The sequence below is a fragment of the Garra rufa genome, chromosome 5 (assembly GCF_049309525.1).
Source record: "Garra rufa chromosome 5, GarRuf1.0, whole genome shotgun sequence".
Taxonomy (NCBI): domain Eukaryota; kingdom Metazoa; phylum Chordata; class Actinopteri; order Cypriniformes; family Cyprinidae; genus Garra; species Garra rufa.
Genome location: NC_133365.1, coordinates 47867828 through 47887675, shown reverse-complemented (window position 1 = coordinate 47887675; position 19848 = coordinate 47867828). Strand labels below are relative to the sequence as shown.

The following is a 19848-nucleotide window of genomic DNA, read 5'->3' as shown; positions in this document are numbered from 1 at the left end:
TAGCTTACAGACATTTTTAGTCAATTATTATTATTATTATTAATTATTATAATAATAATTATTATTATAGTGCGATCTATTTCAGCTTACAGTCTTTTTTAGTCAATTATTATTAGGTGTTATAATATTATAGTGCAATCTATTTGAGCGTACAACCGTTTTTTAGTAACTTATTATTATTATTGTTATTATTATTAATTCATAATAATAATATTTATTATTATTATTATTATTATAGTGCAATATATTTTAGCTTACAGATATTTTTAGTCATTTATTATTATTGTTATTGTTATTAATTTATAATAATAATAATAATAATAATTATTATTATTATTATTATAGTGCAATATATTTTAGCTTACAGAATTATTTTTAGTCAATTATTATTATTAATTGTAATATAATGAATATAATTAATAATAATTTAAACTTACAGCCCTTTTTAGTCAATTATAATTATTATTAATTGTTATAATATTTATTATTATAGTGCAATATATTTAAGCTTACAGACAATTATTTTTAGTCAATTATTATAATTAATTGTAATATAATTAATATAATTAATAATAATTTAAACTTACAGCCCTTTTTAGTCAGTTATTATAATTATTATTAATTGTTATAATATTTATTATTATTATAGTGCAATATATTTAAGTTTACAGACCTATTTAGTCAATTATTAGTATTAGTATTATTGTTATAATAATAATAATTATTAATATTATTATAGTGCAATCTATTTAAACCTACAGCCCTTTTTAGTCAGTTATTATAATTATTATTAATTGTTATAATTTTCATTATTATTATTATAGTGCAATATATTTAAGCTTACAGAACTTTTTAGTCAATTATTATTATTATTGTTAAAGTAACAATAACGGTTATTATTATAGTGCAATATATTTTAGCTATTTGTAATGCTTTCAGATAGCTGGAGGTTCACATAAAGACTTCCGTCATCATGCATTAGCGTTGAATAAGAATGTAGGCATTTATTCTGAATTATTATATAAGAACAAAGACATTTACACTGAATTATTATATAATAATGAATGTCACATTCTCACAGCAGAACATTTATAATGTAGTGTGCTTGCAGTCAGAATCAGCCATGGCGTTATTAACCGTTTCTCACGTAACTCTCATGTTTATTTTTACTGAACGTCTAAACAGTTCTCATCAAGCTGCAGACGCTGCCAGCGCTCGTCAAATCAGGCTCATGCTTGCTTTATTATTACATCACCGCACTGCACCTCTTCTTATTCACTCAATCAAGAGTGCAGGGACGAGCTGTTGCCCTGCCAACCAAGACAACACAAAGGAATCAAAACGTTACGTCGATACAGCCAGACTCAACACACATCTCAACTGCTTACTTCACAGACTCAGTTCATCCTAAACAGGATAGTGAGGTGACACATATACAGTGCCCTCCACTAATATTGGCACCCTTGGTAAATATGAGCAAAAGTGGATGTGAAAATAAATCTGCATAATTTATCCTTTTGATCTTTTATTCAAAAATTTCACAAAATTCTAACCTGTCATTGAAGTAAATCAATAGAACCTAGGGGTGAAATCTCATTATGAAATAAATGTTTTTCTGTAGTTCACGTTGGCCACTATTATTGGCACCCAATTATTGCAACATCCTTTTCCCAAGATAACAGTTCTGAGTTTTCTCCAACGATGTCTAATGAGTTTGGAAAACACCTGACAAGAGACCAGAGGCCATTCCTTTAAACAGAATCTCTTTATGTTGGTGGTGCTTCTCTTCAGTTTCTATACAGGGTTCAGGTCAGGGAACTGGGACGGCCATGGTAGAAGCTTCATTCTGTGCTCAGTGACACAATTTTTGTGTTGATTTTGATGTTTGTTTTGAATCATCGTTCTGCTAGAAGATGCAACCATGGCCCATTGTAAGATTTCCAACAGAGGCAGTCATGTTCTGATTTTTTTATCTGCTGGTATTTGATAGAATCCATGAAGCCATGTATCTAAACAAGATGTCCAGGACCTCCGGAAGAAAAATAGGTCCACAACATTAAAGACCCAGCAGTATTTTTAACCGTGGGCATGGGGTACTTTTTTATCTGGAGGGTTAGCTGCCAAAAAGCTCATTTTTAGTTTCATCTGATCATAGAAGCCATTCCTGTTTGAAGTTCCAATCATGTCTGACAAGTGAATATGCTGGATTTTGTTTTTTGATGAGCCAGGAGGATTTTTTCTTGAAACCCTCTGGAACAACATGTGGTGATTTAGGGGCTGTTTGATCAACAATTCTCTGCAGTTCTTCAACTGTGATCCTTAGAGAGTCTTTGGCCACTCAACCTCTCCTCCGTATCGTGCATTAGGATGATATAGACACTCATCCTTTTCTAAGCAGATTTGTAACATCTTTAGTTGATTGGAACTTCTTAATTATTGCCCTGATGGTGGGAATGGGGATTTTCAATGCTTTAGCTCTTTTCTTACAGCCACTTTCTATTTTGTGAAGCTCAACAAACTTGTTCTGCACATCAGAACTACATTCTTTGGTTTTACTCCTTGTGATGGATGATTAAGGGAATTTGACTTTTGTGTTCCTCATATGTGACCCTGGACCACAAAACCAGTCTTAAGTCGCTGGGGTATATTTGTAGCAATAGCCAAAAATACATTGTATGGGTCAAAATTATTGATTTTCCTTTTATGCCAAAAATCATTAGGAAATTCAGTAAAGATCATGTTCCATGAAGATTTTTTGTAAAATTCATACTATAAATATATCAAAATGTAATTTTTGATTAGTAATATGCATTGTTAAGAACTTAATTTGGACAACTTTAAAGGTGATTTTCTCAGTATTTTGATATTTTTGCACCCTCAGATTTCTGATTTTCAAATAGATGTATCTCGGCCAAATATTGTCCTATCCTAACAAACCATACATCAATAGAAAGCTTATTTATTGAGTATACATCTCAGTTTTGTAAAATTTGACCTTATGACTGGTTTTGTGGTCCAGGGTCACATATTTATAATCATGTGGAACAGAAAGTCATGGCTGGACAATTTTATACTCCTAGCCACCCTGGTGTGCTAAAAAATTGTAATATTAATGGAAATATACTTTTACTTAGACACACTTTTAGGGGTGCCAATAATTGTGGCCAACGTGAACTAGAGAAAAACATTTATTTCATAATGAGATATATAGATTTACTTCAATGACAGGTTAGAATTTTGTGAATTTATCAAATGAAAGATCTAAAGAATAAACAACGCAGATTTATTTTCACAGTCACCTTTGCTCAGATTTACTAAGGGTGCCAATATTATTGGAGGGCACTGTATAATACTAACACTATTATCAATGAGGAGACAGAAGATGAAGCAGAAAATATAATACAATTGGTTTTATTCTGCAGTTTCTAGGTTACATGACTTGGCAGATGCAGAGATCAATATCGGCAATGAACATTGGCCGCGTTTTGAGCAGTAAAAACAAGCCTTTGAGACATAATGCCACTTTTCAATAGATTTGAATAGAATTTCTAATCACAAGTTTCCCCAGAAAGGCCAAAACCTGGGGGTTTCGAAGCTTGTAAGTGAAAATCACAACAAAATGTTCGCTAACAAAAAGGAGATTAATACACAGAGACGTTTTTGTACAAGATTAATAATAATAATAATAATAAATCACTAAAAGGCATGTTTATTTTTCTTCCTCGAACAAATCACAAAAATCACAAAAGCTGACAAATAGGACTTAAAATTATTTTTTTGTTTGGTTTTCAGTTTTTTTAAATATATATATAAATTTATATATATATAGAATTTCAAGAATATACCGCAAAAAAGTCACAAATGATCCCCAACAAAACAAAGCTGCACGATAAATGTTATTCGTGACGCATAAAGGCACACAGAAACAGACAGGCTGCACACTGATTCGGCAGAAGCTATCTTACAGAGTTTCACAAGAATTTTTTTTGTCTATTTTTATTTATTTACTTTCTCTCCTTGATCAACCAACATCTGATGCCACCACTAGGTGGCGTCTTGCCAGATACATAACGGCAAAAGTAATGCAGGGTTAGTAAACCAAAGAGGAAGCCAGTGTGGGGGAAAAAAACACACGCACGCTTGCTGAAGCCATGCACATATGCGCATATCAGTATCAATAACTTAATGTCTTAGACGTCCATTTTCACAAATGTTCAAGTGCTATAATGTTATAGCGCGCAGTTCCAGGTAGACTTTCATTTCGCCTGGGTTTCGACGCACCACGACAGATTCATTCACCAGCAGACAGTATCGTATGATTGAAATGGATTAATAAAAGGTGCATTTCCATGGCTAGAGGCTCCTAATTTCCCCGTGGATTTAAACCTGACGTTCTGGTCGAACTAGTTCGTCTAAAAAGCTAATCTCGCTTATTAATATTTTGTTTTCAAACACTGAAAAGAAGTGCAACCGAAATGAACAAGCAAAATAAAGATTTTTTTTTTTCCTTTTTGAACTGATAATACTCTATATAGGAAATGTGAGACCACAAAAGGTAGGATATAACAAAAACCTGAGAGTCCAATAGCGGAATCCCCAGCAAATGTGGCACTTCCATTTTCTTTGTATAGAAAGCTTTTTAACAGTCATGCAAGGGCACAGTCTTATTGATACAAGGCGGCTGGGGGTGCAGGGAAAGCAAAAAGACAAAGAAATATACAGGAAAGAATGAATACAGATGAGCAGGCACTGTACGTTTATAATAGACACCCATTATGACTGAAAAACTCAGGATTGTTCTTCGTCCCGTGACAGAAGTTCCTCTACACCTAAGTGATAAAGTCTACTTTCTAAAATGGACTTATGTGCATCTTTTATCTTAAAAAAAACACCTGGATTTTAAGATATAGGTAAACCTGCATGGCACTTGCCTTGTTTGGCAGGTAATATGAGGGCTTGGGTCAAATTTTGGACAGAAATACACATTTTCCAAGGTGGCATAACATCTTCAAAGTGGTCTTTTCTTTGGCGTTTAAGCAATTTAAGAGATTTGTCTTTTTTTCTAAGTTTTCTAGAAGTGATTAGGTTTGTGATTGAAAATCAATATATATTAAAACTGATTTAAAAACTAGGTTTTTAAATCAAACACACAATGTACACAACCAGTCAAAAGTTTTTGAACAGTAAGATTTTTAATGTTTTTAAAAGAAGTCTCTTCTGCTCACAAAACCTGTATTTACTTGATCCAAAGTATGGCAAAAACAGTAAAATTGTGAAATATTTTTACTGTTTAAAATAACTGTTTTCTATTGAAATATATTTTAAAATGTAATTTATTCATGTGATTTCAAAGCTGAATTTTTAGCATCATTAATCCAGTATTTATTATCACACAATCCTTCCAGAATCATTGCAGTAAGCCGTTTTATTATCATTATCAATATTTAAAATAGTTGAGGATTCTTTTTTAGGATTCTTTGATGAATAGAATGATCCCAAGATCAGCATTTATCAGCTTTTATTTATCAAGGATGCTTTAAATTGATCAAAAGTGATGATAAAGACATTTATAATGTTACAAAACAGACAAATGCAAATTCTGAACTCTCTATTCATTAAAGAAACCTAAAAAAAAAAAATTCTACTCAGCTTTTTTCAACATAATGATAATAATGTTTTTTGAGCAGCAAATCAGAATATTAGAATGATTTCTGAAGGATCATGTGACTGGAGTAATGCTAAAAAATTCAGCTTTGAAAACACAGGAATAAATAGTGGTTTAAAATATATTTAAATAGAAAACAGTTGTTTTAAATAGTAAAAATATTTCAAAATTTTGCTGTATTTTGGATCAAATAAATTCAGGTTTGGTGAGCAGAGGACACTTCTTTAAAAAACATTACAAATCTTACTGTTCAAAAACTTTTGACTGGTAGTGTACATATATGCATATGAATCAAGTCACTTATATGAGGGTTATAAAATTATTTGATAAATCAAGTTAAGTTTAAGGGGTCATTACAATAGTAAATACATATTTGCATTTATGAAAATACATTAAAGCCTTAAAATGGCACCGTGGCAAATTTCGAGCTTTGTGCGCTTTGAGGAAATTGGCGATGCACAATGTGGATAAATGCGAGTCCGCTGCATATATATATTTAAGAATAGAGGAGATCTGAGCCCTCGTTCTCTCCCTGTTTGACTTCAAAATGGCTTACAGACACTTTAGAAAAGCAGCTCATTGAAAATATTAACAGGAGGCTAGAAAGAAGCACAACAATACCACAATCATAGACGTTTTTTTTTTACTGAAATGTATCAGAGGACTAAGAGAAAAAGGGTTAGTCAGAATCAAAAACCTTGACGAGGTGTTGTCCACAAACACAAACTTTCACACAGATGGGCAGGAAGAGAGAGTGTAAGAGTGAGAAGCTCCGCACTTCCATTGTAATGAGACTGAAGAGAGAAGGAGGAGGCCGCAGGAGTCCATGTTTTCAGCTGGGGTCGGATGAACTTTCAGGGCTGCCTGTAGTTTTGGAGTTTAGAAAGAGGAGGAGATAGCGATGGCAATGATGGTGATGAAGACCAAAAGAGGACCACAGCGCACAGTGGAGTGGAGACAGAAGCATCAGCATGACCGAATCCAGACCAACACCTACAGTCAGAAAAGGAAACATTATAAGTTACAGTTAAAATGTGACGTATAATGCAAAAACAACTATATTCCAACCACGGTGTGAATTTGAGGTTTGCAAAGTGACAAATTTCAGTAAAAACAGGCTGTGGTGAGTAACACATTAACACATTTGCAAGTGCACTACCATTCAAAAGTCTAGGGTTAGTAATAAAAAAAATTAAAAAAATGAACACTTGTTCAGCAAAGACTAAGGATGTAATGATATTATCAATATCGTGATATCACAATAACAAAAGTGTTTTAATTGGGGTGCACCGAAATGAAAAGACGAACAAAATTACACACTGGGCTGAAGGTCGATTATCGAATATGGCTCTCCATTTTAAACTCTGAAAATGCATTAGATAGAGTAATTTAACTTTAAATTGTATAAAATGTAATTTTTTTTTTACAATTCTTCATTGTCCTTTATTTTTTAAATATCACAATAAATATATTTTATATATTTACTTCATATCGCAATATTATCGAATTATGAGATTTTGATATCGTTACATCCCTAGCAAGGACACATTAAATTAATCAGCAAAGATTTTTATTTCAAATGAATACTGTTCTTTTGAACTTTATCTATCGATCAAAAAACACTAAATAAAATTGCATCAAGGTTTCCACAAAAATATTAAGCAGTACAACTTAAAAAACATTTCCTGAGCATATTTAAATGCTTTTTGAAGGATCATGTGACACTTAAGACTGGAGTAATGATGCTGAAAATTAGGGCTGCACGATAAAGCACATACGATATCCAATGCACATTTAGTCGGTAAAGTCGGTTCTGTAATCAGTAGTAAATCTCCATCACCTGAGTGCTTTCAGATAGAGCAGCGTTTACTACACAGAGCCATTGTTAACTGACAAGCTGGGCAAGTTTGAATAATATCGTCTGCATGGTTTTGCGCAACTTGTCAATGAACTGCCGCTCTGTGTAGTAAATGCTGCTGAAAGCACACACGTGATGGAGATTTACTACTGATTACAGAACCAGCTTTACTGACAAAATGCGCAATTGATATCGCATGCGATTTATCATGCAGCCCTACAGAAAATATTGCAATAGAACAGTTATTTTAAAATGTAATAATATTTCACAATATTACTGTTTTTATTGTATGTTTGATCAAATGAATGCAGCCTTTGTGAACAATAGACTTCTTTCAAAAACATAATCTTATGGACAGTAGGTTGGATAAGATGCTGCATGTGCTGTCAGTCATTAATAAAGTTTACATTTAGCATCATGACCCAGTGTCTACAGACATTTATGGAACAATATTGTTAACAATGCGCCACACCAGGAGGCTTTGAGCCCATGGTTGTTGCAGACTCCATTTTTATCTAGAATTCACTCACTGTGCGAGTAGAAAATAGCTAATAAAATAGTGTAAATAACACTATTTCAAGACTCCAGTAGTTTCAGCTTTTTAATAATATTCATGTTCTTGGCACTGTTTTGTAATCCAGGAAGTGTAAAAGGAACAACCACGGAACAGCTGCTCCTTCCAGAGAATCATCCGGATTACACACAGGAAACACTGCATGTCTTTACACTATTGACAAACCCATTCATTTCTTTATTTTAATAACCATTGCAAAAGTTTGGGCTTTTTCAAATTAAATTAATACTTTTATTCGGTAAGGATGCATTAAATTGATCCAAAGTGACAGTAAAGACATTTATAATGTTAAAAAAAACGTCAAAAAATCCTAAAACAGTGCATTCTGGTTTTCACAAAAATGTTAAACTGCACAACTGCTTTCAACATTAATGATAATAAGAAGAAATATTCAAATCAGCATATTAGAATGATTTCTGAACAATCTTGTGATACTGAAGAGCTGTGAAACTATGAATCATTTTAAGAAATTAACAAAACGGAAATTTCTCTTTAAGAGCTCAAAATGACTGGATTCTTTGAACTTGTTTGTGGTTACCTGGAAAATAGACTGCCATCTGTGTTTCTTTTTTCTTTGACCTATGTGATTGATTTTGTTGTCTATTTGATGCATGCATTTGGCTTCAGTCTGCAGTTTACCTGTGCGACAGGCTATGGTCTGTAGCCTGGTTGGAAGCGTGCAGTTTCTTCAAAGATCAGCTCTTTCAAAGTCTCTTTGGGCAAGTCATCCAGCTCCATATCAAACTTAAACGGAGCCTCAGCAACAGGCTATGAAGAATAAAAAAAGCATAGTTATAGTGGGATAAAATACCAGTGCTGGTAAATGAAGTCCTATATTTATAAGTGCTAGGCATTGATTCATTGCGATTAACTGCATCCAAAATAACAGTTTTTGTGTACATGTGTGTGTACTGTGTATATTGATATACATTGTAGCATTAGAAATCTTACATTCACATGCTAAAACAATCAAGTGCATTTTACCAGACACACTATAGACGGTCAAAGGTTGTTGTGACCATATGGCTATTAAAGTGCACTTCACAGGGCTCATGTTTGAAATGCTCTCAACCTTTGATCACCATAAACAACCATTAAACACCAAAAGACATGCAAGAGCAGTATATGATAAAGCTAGTGTTGTTGAAACAACAAGCAACATTATCTAAGTGGAATATTTTCCCTTGATACTTTTTAGCAACATAAATAATGGTATTATCAGAGCTAAAAAAAGAAAACTAGTAGTAAACCGACCTCATCTGTGGGGTCATAGTACTGTTCCAGGTACGGGTGAGCCAGCGCCTCCTCCACCTCAATCCTCTTATGAGGGTTAAAGGTCAACATCTTATCCAACAGGTCCAATGCTACAAGAAAACAGAGATGAATATATACAGTACTCAAACAAATATCACACCAGTTCATTAAAAACAAACCTGGAAAAAACACTAGGATGCTACTCTTTTTAAATTGACTTAAATTGATTAAAAGTACAGTTCTGCTAAAGTTGCCAAATAAAGTTCTTAGCAATGCATATTACTAATCAAAAATTACATTTTGATATATTTATGGTAGGAAATTTACAAAATATCTTCATGGAACATGATCTTAATAGCCTAATGATTTGTGGCATACTAAAATCTATCATTTTGACCCATACAAAGTATTGTTGGTTACAGCTACAAATATACCTGTGCTACCTAAGACTGGTTTTGTGCTCCAGGGTCACATATATGTTGAAACATTAGTTAGAATGTGAGTGTGAATGGTGTTTTTTAAGATGGATTCGTCTCCAGATACAAGGACTAGTTTCTTTGTTTGTGGAGTGGGTGTGTGGAGTTGAACTCTGACCTTTAGGGTCTGCGTTAGGAAACAGGCGGTTCCAGGGCACTTTACAGCGGAGAGGAAGTGACAGCAGGTAATTTCTTGCCTTAATGTTGATAATGCAGTTGAGATCCTCCTGAGAAGGGGAGCCCAAAATACCTACAGGACAGAGAAGAAACAAAGAAAAAGGATTAGAGATTAAATGTTGAAAATATAGACAAGGGGAACAAAACACTAAGAAAAAAAGCAAATGTGCTTGCTTTAGTTGCACCATTATTACCTTGTTCTTTTAAAATAGTTTTTAAATGTGTATTAAATGTGTATTTAAATATATAAAGTAGTTTGATATGTAAAGCCACATATGCTCATATATTTAATCAAAATACAGTTTATTAAAATATATTAATGCAAACACAGTTGAAGTCAAAAGTTTACATATACCTTGCATAATCTGCAAAATTGTAATTATTTTACCAAAATAAGAGGGATCATACTAAATGTTGTTTTTTTAATTTAGTACTGACCTGAATAAGATAAGTTCACAACATGTTTACATATAGTCCACATGAGAAAATAATAGTAAAATTACCCTATTCAAAAGTTTACAGTACTAAGTAATAAGCATTAAGTTGATTCATAATACTGCATTATTACCTGAATGATCCTGAATGATTTTTTTCTGTTTCGTGATAGTTGTTAATGAGTCCCTTGTTTGTCCTGAACAGTTAAACTGCCCACTGTTCTTCCGAAAAATCCTTCAGGTCCCACAAAGTCTTTGGCTTTCCAGCATCTTTGTGTATTTGAACCCTTTCCAATAATGATTGTATAATTTTGAGATCCATCTTTTCACACTGAGGACAACTGAGGGACTCATATGCAACAATTACAGAAGATTCAAACACTCACTGATGCTTCAGAAGGAAACATTAAGGATACATTTGTGAAAACGTTTTGAATTTGAAGATCAGGCTAAATTTAAAACTTATTTTGTCTTCTAGGAAACGTGCAAGTATCTTCTGTAGCTTCTAAAGGGCAGTACTAAATGAAAAAAAAAGATATTTAGGCACAATAAGAAAAATGGACAGATCATCTTTCTGTTCAAAAGTTTCCACCCCCAGCTCTTAATGCATCGTGTTTCCTTCTGGAGCATCCGTGAGCATTTGAACGTTATGTATAAGTTTTGTCCTCAGTGTGAAAAGATGGATCTCAAAATCATAGAATCATTGCTGGAAAAGGTTCAAAAAAACAAAAATGCTGAAAAACCAAAGAATTTGTGGGACCTGAAGGACTTTTCTGAAGTACAGCGGGCAGTTTAACTGTTCAAAACAAACAAGGGAGTCATGAACAACTCTCACTAAACAAAAAAACACAGCTGTGGATCATTCAGATAAGAACATAGTATTAAGAATCAAGTGTATGCAAACTTTTGAACAGGGTCATTTTTATAAATGCAACTATTATTTTCTCTTGTGGACTATATGTAAACATCTTTTATGTGAAAAATATTATAAAGGTCAGTAATAAAAATAACATGATCCCTCTTATTTTGGTCAAATAATTAACATTTTGCAGATTCTGCAAGGTGTATGTAAACTTTTGACTTCAACTGTATTATTACAATTGAAACAACTTTTTACCATACTATTCTATGGCCTGCCATAGGACACAGAATTAAAATCCAATGACCGCTCATGTTTAAATAATTATTCAGCAGCTGTGATTAACGCCAGTGTGAAGTACAGCCTGTTTAATTGAAAAAAAAAAATTTGTAAGAATATGGCACATTTAATAACTTAATAGAAACGCCACTTTTTTTTGTTTGTTTCTGTGGACACGGAACTGAATAAATGCTTGTTCAGAATATGAGAGACACTGTACAACAATAACCCAGTGCACCAGGCTAATGATGTGCACATGCAATCTAAATGAGGAAATAAGTTGAGTTATCAACAGGGAAACATCTGCTCGCACAGGCCAGATGGGTTCAAAGACACACATGTTAATGGAAGAAAGTGTTACTACAGAGATTGTCTCTTTCGAAGCCATCACTATGGGTTTGGTGGGAAAACACACACCCTCAAACACACGCAGCAGCTTGGACAACGTTATCAGCCTGTTGCAGGGTCAAAATCAACAGCATCTCTGACAGGAAACACTGAGTTTTTAACTGATGCAACAGACGGAGAAAGGAAAAATAAAGAGAAGGGAAGCGACGACATCTGAAGCGCTTCGGCTTGCAAGGGAAATGATGATTAAGCCTTTTTGGCGATAAGCATCAAAAGCTTATCTCAGTCTTACGATGCAAAACTGACCGCAATGTATCATGTTTCAGTCCAGAGATGGATGGCCTATGCGGAGCTTTTGAAGAGCGTTCAATGTACATCAATTATTCAGCTGACTGCATAAGCATGTTTTCCATTAAAGATGGACAGCTTTATGAAAACTGCACAAGAAAAATGCTGCTTTAGAAAAAGATTTTGATGTCAGTGTTTAGTCTTTTAGATGTCCCATGCGATTTGAGTATTCACCTCAACATCAACAAACAAAAAAAAAAAACAGTTAAAATCTTTTAGAATTAGCGGTGTATGGTTTGGGGAAATTTCTGTGATTTAAAATGCATTTATTTTTATTTAAAAAGCAATTTTATTTTAAATAGCTAAAAGTTTACTCTAATAAATATAAGTATATACACAGTTATTACACGGCTCTTTGGAATGCTTGATTCTGATTGGTCAGTTGAAACATTTGCAGGTTCGTTCTTTTCAAATAATCACCGCTCCAAAGTAATAACGCATAGCCGGTACTACTTGTATGTTTAAAATCCCTCCGTGCCAACAAAGATTACCGTTTGGCGCCATCTTGTGACAAACACTGGACAACCACAATTAACAATGGAAAATTTCGACATTAATCTATTTAAATTGTCTTATTAACGTACATTAATTGTCTTATTAACGTACATACCTCCGCTTCGCGTCGGGTCCTGATCACACTGTCGGGGCTTATTTCTGCGATAACTACCGGCTGCCTGTACATTATCCCTTACTTAAACCAAAAATGATTCAGACACCATAAATAACTTTTGTCTTTTTTGACTAATGGGTGCAGGACACTAAAGTTTATTATGCCAGTGAGGATAGCAAAATAAAGTAAACACTTTGATCTGACCATGTTTTGTTACATACAGTACAGACCAAAAGTTTGGACACACCTTCTCATTCAAAGAGTTTTCTTTATTTTCATGACTATGAAAATTGTAGATTCACACTGAAGGCATCAAAACTATGAATTAACACATGTGGAATTATATTTAATTCTATAAAATATTTAATTCTATATATACTATATGTATATACTTCTGCACAACACAACTGATGGTCCCAGCCCCATTTATAAGGCAAGAAATCCCACTTTTTAAACCTGACAGGGCACACCATTTCAGGTGACTACCTCTTGAAGCTCATCAAGAGAATGCCAAGAGTGTGCAAAGCAGTAATCAAAGCAAAAGGTGGCTACTTTGAAGAACCTAGAATATGACACATTTTCAGTTGTTTCACACTTTTTTGTTATGTATATAATCCCACATTGTGTTAATTCATTGTGTTTTGATGCCTTCAGTGTGAATCTACAATTTTCATAGTCATGAAAATAAAGAAAACTTTGGTTCAAAGGTTTGTCCAAGTTGTGTCCAAACTTTTGGTCTGTACTGTACCTTTCTATTAAAGTTATCTGACATTCTTATCATATTTTATTACCATTTTCTAAACTATAATGAATAAACTGTGATAATGTGAGAAATTTTGAAGGTGTCTGAATAAATTTTGGTTTGACTGTATAAATATAAAAAAAAATCTCAAATCTAAAAGCGATTTTTCTAATAAAAACTGCTATTTAAAATGCAATAAATAAAATAGCTCAAGGTTTGCTGTGCTTGTTTGTAGGGCTGCAAATTGTATTATTTATCAATTTGACTATCAAATACTTCATATTACGAAGATGGTGAAATGTAGAGATGCATTAAGTTTGTATAGAGCAGATTTACTTGAAACAAGCCGCTTTGTGGCCCTGAAAACAGTTCTCACAAACTGAATAAAAGGATATTGTTGCCTGTGCTCAACCTCTGTTGTTATTTTTGGGCTTAAAGGTACATTTCTTTTGCAAGTAGTGCAACATTCCTATTCATCTCAGTGCAGCTCTAGAAGTGTGTGTCTTGAAATCTAGAAAAAATATCTTTAGAAGAACCTCAGAGGTTTTTTACCTGAGCTGTAAATGTCATATGACTAATCACACAGTAATTACAGGAAAATTACATCATGACAACGATGACTGGCTGTTGGCACCACAAGAACAAACCCAAACCCTTTACTAGCGGCTATAAGCTATGACGTCAAAGGCTGCAGGCAGAGAAATATATAAAGTCCACAGGGTTGTTTACCTAAGATGTGGTTAAGCTGGTCCAGATAGTGTTTGCCAGGAAAGATGGGTCTATTCGAAAGCATCTCAGCCAGAATACAACCAACCGACCATATATCAATGGACTTAGTGTAACCCTGAGAGAGAAAGACACAGACATAAAGACACTGTTAACTGAGATAGCTATCAACATTCAACCAAACAAATGTTTCATCATGCATTTTTATTGGATTTGGTATTGGATTTTTCTAGGTGGTATGTTTTATACAGTATCTTGGAAGTACCAAGGCAAATGATGACAATTTGCATTTTAATGTGAACTATTTCTGTAAGGAAAAAAAATATTTTTATTATCTATCTATGACGGTTTTATTGCCACATACATAAAGCAATAAAGTCTAAATGTTTTGAGAATAAAGTTGAAATGACAAGAATAAAGTCAAAATGTTTCGAGAATTAAATCGTAGCAATTGAAGTTATAATATTTTGAGAGTATAGCCTACGCATGCAAATGACCCAGATTGGGAGCACCAGCAGAAGTTGCCAGGCCACCAGAATTTATTTGAATATATGTGTGATGATTAGCAGAAATCATACCATGTGTTATACTCACAGGGGCAGTATGCTAGGAAATAATATTTAATGTCTTCATTGCATTTATTAGGCCTATTTGTAGTGTGCCAGCCACCTAGTAATAGCAATAAGCTTTGTGCTTTCGGGACTTTTAATATCAAAAGCTGTCAGTTTAATAGCAAAATACAAAAGTGTGTCTTGCAATAATGTGTTTTTCATATTCTTTAATATGGCAGGACAGATCGCTGCATTCATGTGAATTAATCGTCTTTTCAATTACAATGAGACATTAGTTTTATTAAATTATACTGGTTTCTTTGTGAAAATGTCTGTGGCGTTCACTCTTTCTTTAATTAAAAGAAAAAGTATTTAATTAAAAACAACAATAAAACTAAAGGTTGAAGTGGACTCCAAGTTGTTAACATAAGTTGTATTGTTGTCATTTCTGAGGTATATAATTGACTATTTGTAAGCCGTTTTATTAACGGTATAATACAGTAAATGATTGGAAATAATATTTAACTTCTTCCATTCATTATTTGTAGCGTGCCAGCCACCCAGTGATCACAATAATTTTGTGCTTTGTTGCTTTTAATATAACAGCTCAGCTTTCAAATTCTGTCAGTTTTATCACGAAATACAAATTACATAAATGTGTTCTTCCTCTTTATTTGAAGTTTACAGCATTATATAAACGTAAAGGAACATGAAAACGAATGAAAAAAAAAAAACAGTCTAGCCTAATTTAATGAAGTGAATGTCTCATTGTAATCAGAAAGATGACCAATTCACATGCCTTGCTTAAACTGAGGCGGATACAGTGATCTGTCACACCACAATTAAAGAGCATGAAAAACACATTATTGTAATAGACATATTGTTTGTATTTCACTATAAAACTGACAGATTTTAAAAACTGAGACTTTGGGATATCTCCTGATGCATGCGCAACAGGCTAGAATATACTCTCAAAATATTATAACTTTAATCGTGTAATAGTTAAGAATTAATTCTCGTAATTCTGACTTTATTCCCATAATATCTAGACTTTATTCTCATAATATTTCCACTTTATTCTCGTAATATCTAGACTTTATTCTCGTAATATCTAGACTTTATTCTCGCAATATCTAGACTTTATTCTCGTAATTTTGACTTTATTCTCAAAATATTTTGATTTTATTCTCAAAACCCTTCAACTTCTCATAATTTTGACTATTGACAAACTGTTCCGACTTTACTGACATAATATTTCAACTTTTTCTCGTAAAATTTCGACTTTATTCTCGTAATTTTGACTTTTTTTCTCGTAATCTTAGATTTTTTTTTTGCTACTGTAATTATCAACTAAAGCTAAAAATAAATCCATTAAAAACATTTTTATTAATTAAAATAAAATACATTATAAATATTAGATGAAAAACTTGAACTGAAATGAAAATTAGAATTGCTGCCTTGGAAAATAAGTCAAATAAGTGTAATTTAAAAATAAATGTAAAAATAATAATAATAATAATAATAATAATAAAGATGACAACAACATAAAAAAGAAAATGAAATAGCCAATACCAAACTGCTGACTCAAGGTCAAGGCTGACCAACCACATACTTGAGACAGTAATGAAATAGCTCAACTTCAGGATTAGACTTAATCTTTGTTTGAATGATCAGTTCAACAAACTCTGAAAGATCAAGGCTGATTCCTCACCTTAGAATTGAGCATAATCTCTGGTGCGCGGTACCAACGTGTGGCTACGTACTCCGTCAGGAAGCCAGTGTGGTCATGGTCTGGATCGGCCACCCGGGCGAGCCCAAAATCACAGATCTGCGGGGGGAAAAAAAAAAAAAAAAAAAAAACGAAGTTACAAAGATTTGTGAGTCCAGCGATGTTGAAAATGTGCCTGCTATTATGGTGTGGTGGCAAAAAGTTAAAAGGAGATAGTTGTAAAAATACAAGGACTATGTCTGCAACAGCAGAACAGCTTAGATACAATTAAAAATTATTTAAAGAAAAAAATATATACATTTATTATTATCTGCTATAGGGAAGTAATGAGAAGAATAACAATGTGCAGTAAACAATTAAACTGTTTGCACTACAAACCAGTGTTCATAATTAAGATAATACATAAAAATAATAGGGCAAGACACAACAATTTGTAATATCAAGCAGCAAAACGAGCGGTTTTGTACAGCTAAAAATAGCCGGATGCCGGACCCATAAAATTTACAAATGGCTGCGCCCACTCTTACGGCAACAAAAAGGTGGATATAGACATGAAAGCGTATAAAAATGGCAAATACACATGAACGTGAAAGCAGAACATTTAAAAGGTTAGCTGGCCAAGATGTAAAATGGAAAAGGTCTAGATTTATAACACTTACAGAAAATGATACATTAGTAAAATGGAAGTTATGTGCTTTTTTGCAGCATTCTAAAAACATCATTATTCAATTCCATTTGGTGACGCAGAAATGACACACTTCACCTTTAAATGTGTTTAAAATGGCACGACAGCCAAGAACTGCAGAGTACTTCACCTTGAGGTCGCAAGTAGTGTTGAGCAACAGGTTAGAAGGCTTCAGGTCTCTGTGGAGAACGTTTGCCGAGTGGATGTACTTCAGGCCACGTAAGATCTGGTACAGGAAGTAACAGATGTGGTCATTGCTCAAGTGCTGCGTCTTCAACAGCTTGTACAAGTCTGTCTCCATTAGATCCTGCACAATGTAGCTAGAGTTTGTCAACGTCAAGGTCAAACACAAAGCTTGGGGATCAGAAAAGAGAAAAGGGTGCATGTAAGAAATGACAAAACATGCAGCCATACTTTGATTCAACAAGGGTATTTACGAGAATTATTTCAAATTATTTCAGATTATTTCAAATAAATGCTGTTTTTTGAACTTCCTATTCATCAAATAATAATAGATAAATTAATAACAAAAGCTAGATTTTCACTGTCTTCAATATTGATAACAGTAGACATTTTTCTTGAGCCCCAAATCAGCATATTATAATGATTTCTGAACGATCATGTGACACTGAAGACTGGAATAAGGGCTAGGCAAGGCAAGGTTATTTATATAGCACATTTCATACACAATGGCAATTCAAAGAGCTGTACATAAAAGGAAATAAAATCATAATAGCATAAAAATCATAAAAATTTAAAATAATAATCACAACAATGAAAACAGAGAATTTAAGAAGATTTAAAAAATTGATTTAAAGTTAATTAGCACAGTAAAATGATTATACATAAAATAATGCAATCTGTTCAGACGTAGCACAGTGCTCATTCAATAAATGCACAACTGAACAGATGAGTTGAGTCTGCATTTAAATGTGGCTAATGTATTAGCACATCTGATCTCTTCTGGAAGCGGCATAATGCTAAAAGCGGATTCCCCTTGTTTTGTGTGAACCCTTGATATTACTAACTGACTCGATCCTAGTGATCTGAGTTGTCGTGAGCATATCTGCATTGTATGTAGGTCCTAGGCCATTGAGTGCTTTATAAACAAGTAAAAGTACTTTAAAATCTATCCTAAACATAACTGGAAGCCAGTGTAAGGACCTGAGGACTGGTGTGATATGCTCTGATTTTCTGGTTCTAGTCAGAATCCTGGCAGCAGCATTCTGTATGAGCTGCAACTGTCTAATGGTTCTTCTTGGGAAGGCCAGTGAGGAGACCATTGCAATAGTCTACCCTGCTGCTGATAAAGGCATGAACAAGTTTCTCCAAGTCTTGACGGGAAACAAAACATCTAATTCTTGCAATGTTTTGGAGATGATAGTATGCTGATTTAGTTACTGCTTTGACATGACTACTGAAACTGAGGTCTGACTCCAGAATCACACCAAGATTCTTGACTTGACTTCTTGTTTTTTGACCCCTAGCATCAAGGTACGCATTTACCTTATGAACTTCATCTTTATTTCCAAATGCAATGACTTCTGTTTTCTCCTTGTTTAACTGAAGAAAGTTTTGGCACATCCAACTGTTAAGTTCATCAATGCATTGGCAGAGGGAGTCAATGGGGCTGTAGTCATTTGGCGATAAGGCGATAAGGTAAATCTGGGTATCATCTACTGAAAATACTGAAAATTCAGCTGTTAACACAGTGTTTAATTGACTGTATTTTTGAAAAATAAATGCAGCCTCGATGAGCATGAGACTTTAAAAGAGCATAAAAAAATTGACCCCCTCTACCAATGCTCACCCTGTGGTCTATGTGGGTCCTAATGCCCCAGTATAGTGATGGGGACACTATACTGTAAAAAGCACCGTCCTTCGGATGAGACGTTAAACCGAGGTCCTGACTCTCTGTGGTCACAAAAAATCCCATGGCACTTCTCGTAAAAGAGTAGGGGTGTAACCCCGGTGTCCTGGCCAAATTCCCTCCACTGGCCCTAGTCAATCATGGCCTCCCAATAATCCCCTTCCATTAAATTGGCTATATCACTCTCTCCTCTCCACCTGTAGCTGGTGTGTGGTGAGCGCTTATGATTGTAAAATATGATTGTAAAGCGCTTTGGGTGTATGGAAATACACAATGAAAGTGCTATACAAATGCATCATTCATTCATTCATATTGACCCCAAACTTTTGGACTCTTCTACTCACCAAACCTGCATTTATTTGATCTAAAGTACAGCAAAAACAGTACAATTTTGAAATAACTGTTTGCTATTCGAATACATTTTAAAATGTAATTTTTTCCTGTGATTTCTTCAGTGTCACATGATCCCTTATAAATTATTCTAATATCCTTATTATGATCAATATTTAAAACAGTAAAAGTGAGTGCATTTTTTCCGGATTTTAAGATGGATAGAAAGATCAAAAGATCAGTACTTATCTAAAATAAATAGCTTTTGTAACATTTTACACTATACCATTCAAAAGTCAGTATTTTTACATAAATTAATCATTTTATTTAGCA

General features: G+C 33.7%; 1 protein-coding gene across 1 annotated transcript in view; it reads right to left on the bottom strand.

Annotated features, from left to right (window-relative positions):
* Nucleotides 1–3395: 3395 nt before the first annotated feature.
* Nucleotides 3396–19848, bottom strand: part of mapk1 (mitogen-activated protein kinase 1) — a 37044-nt gene continuing 20591 nt past the window's right edge. The window contains exons 3-10 of the mRNA XM_073840666.1: nucleotides 17446–17635; nucleotides 16613–16729; nucleotides 14354–14468; nucleotides 9946–10077; nucleotides 9352–9461; nucleotides 8843–8865; nucleotides 8737–8762; nucleotides 3396–6658 (exon numbers count right to left, since the gene is read on the bottom strand). Of these exons, the coding sequence (XP_073696767.1) occupies nucleotides 6498–6658; nucleotides 8737–8762; nucleotides 8843–8865; nucleotides 9352–9461; nucleotides 9946–10077; nucleotides 14354–14468; nucleotides 16613–16729; nucleotides 17446–17635 (874 nt within the window). The 3' untranslated portion in view covers nucleotides 3396–6497. The remainder of the gene's footprint in view (nucleotides 6659–8736; nucleotides 8763–8842; nucleotides 8866–9351; nucleotides 9462–9945; nucleotides 10078–14353; nucleotides 14469–16612; nucleotides 16730–17445; nucleotides 17636–19848) is intronic.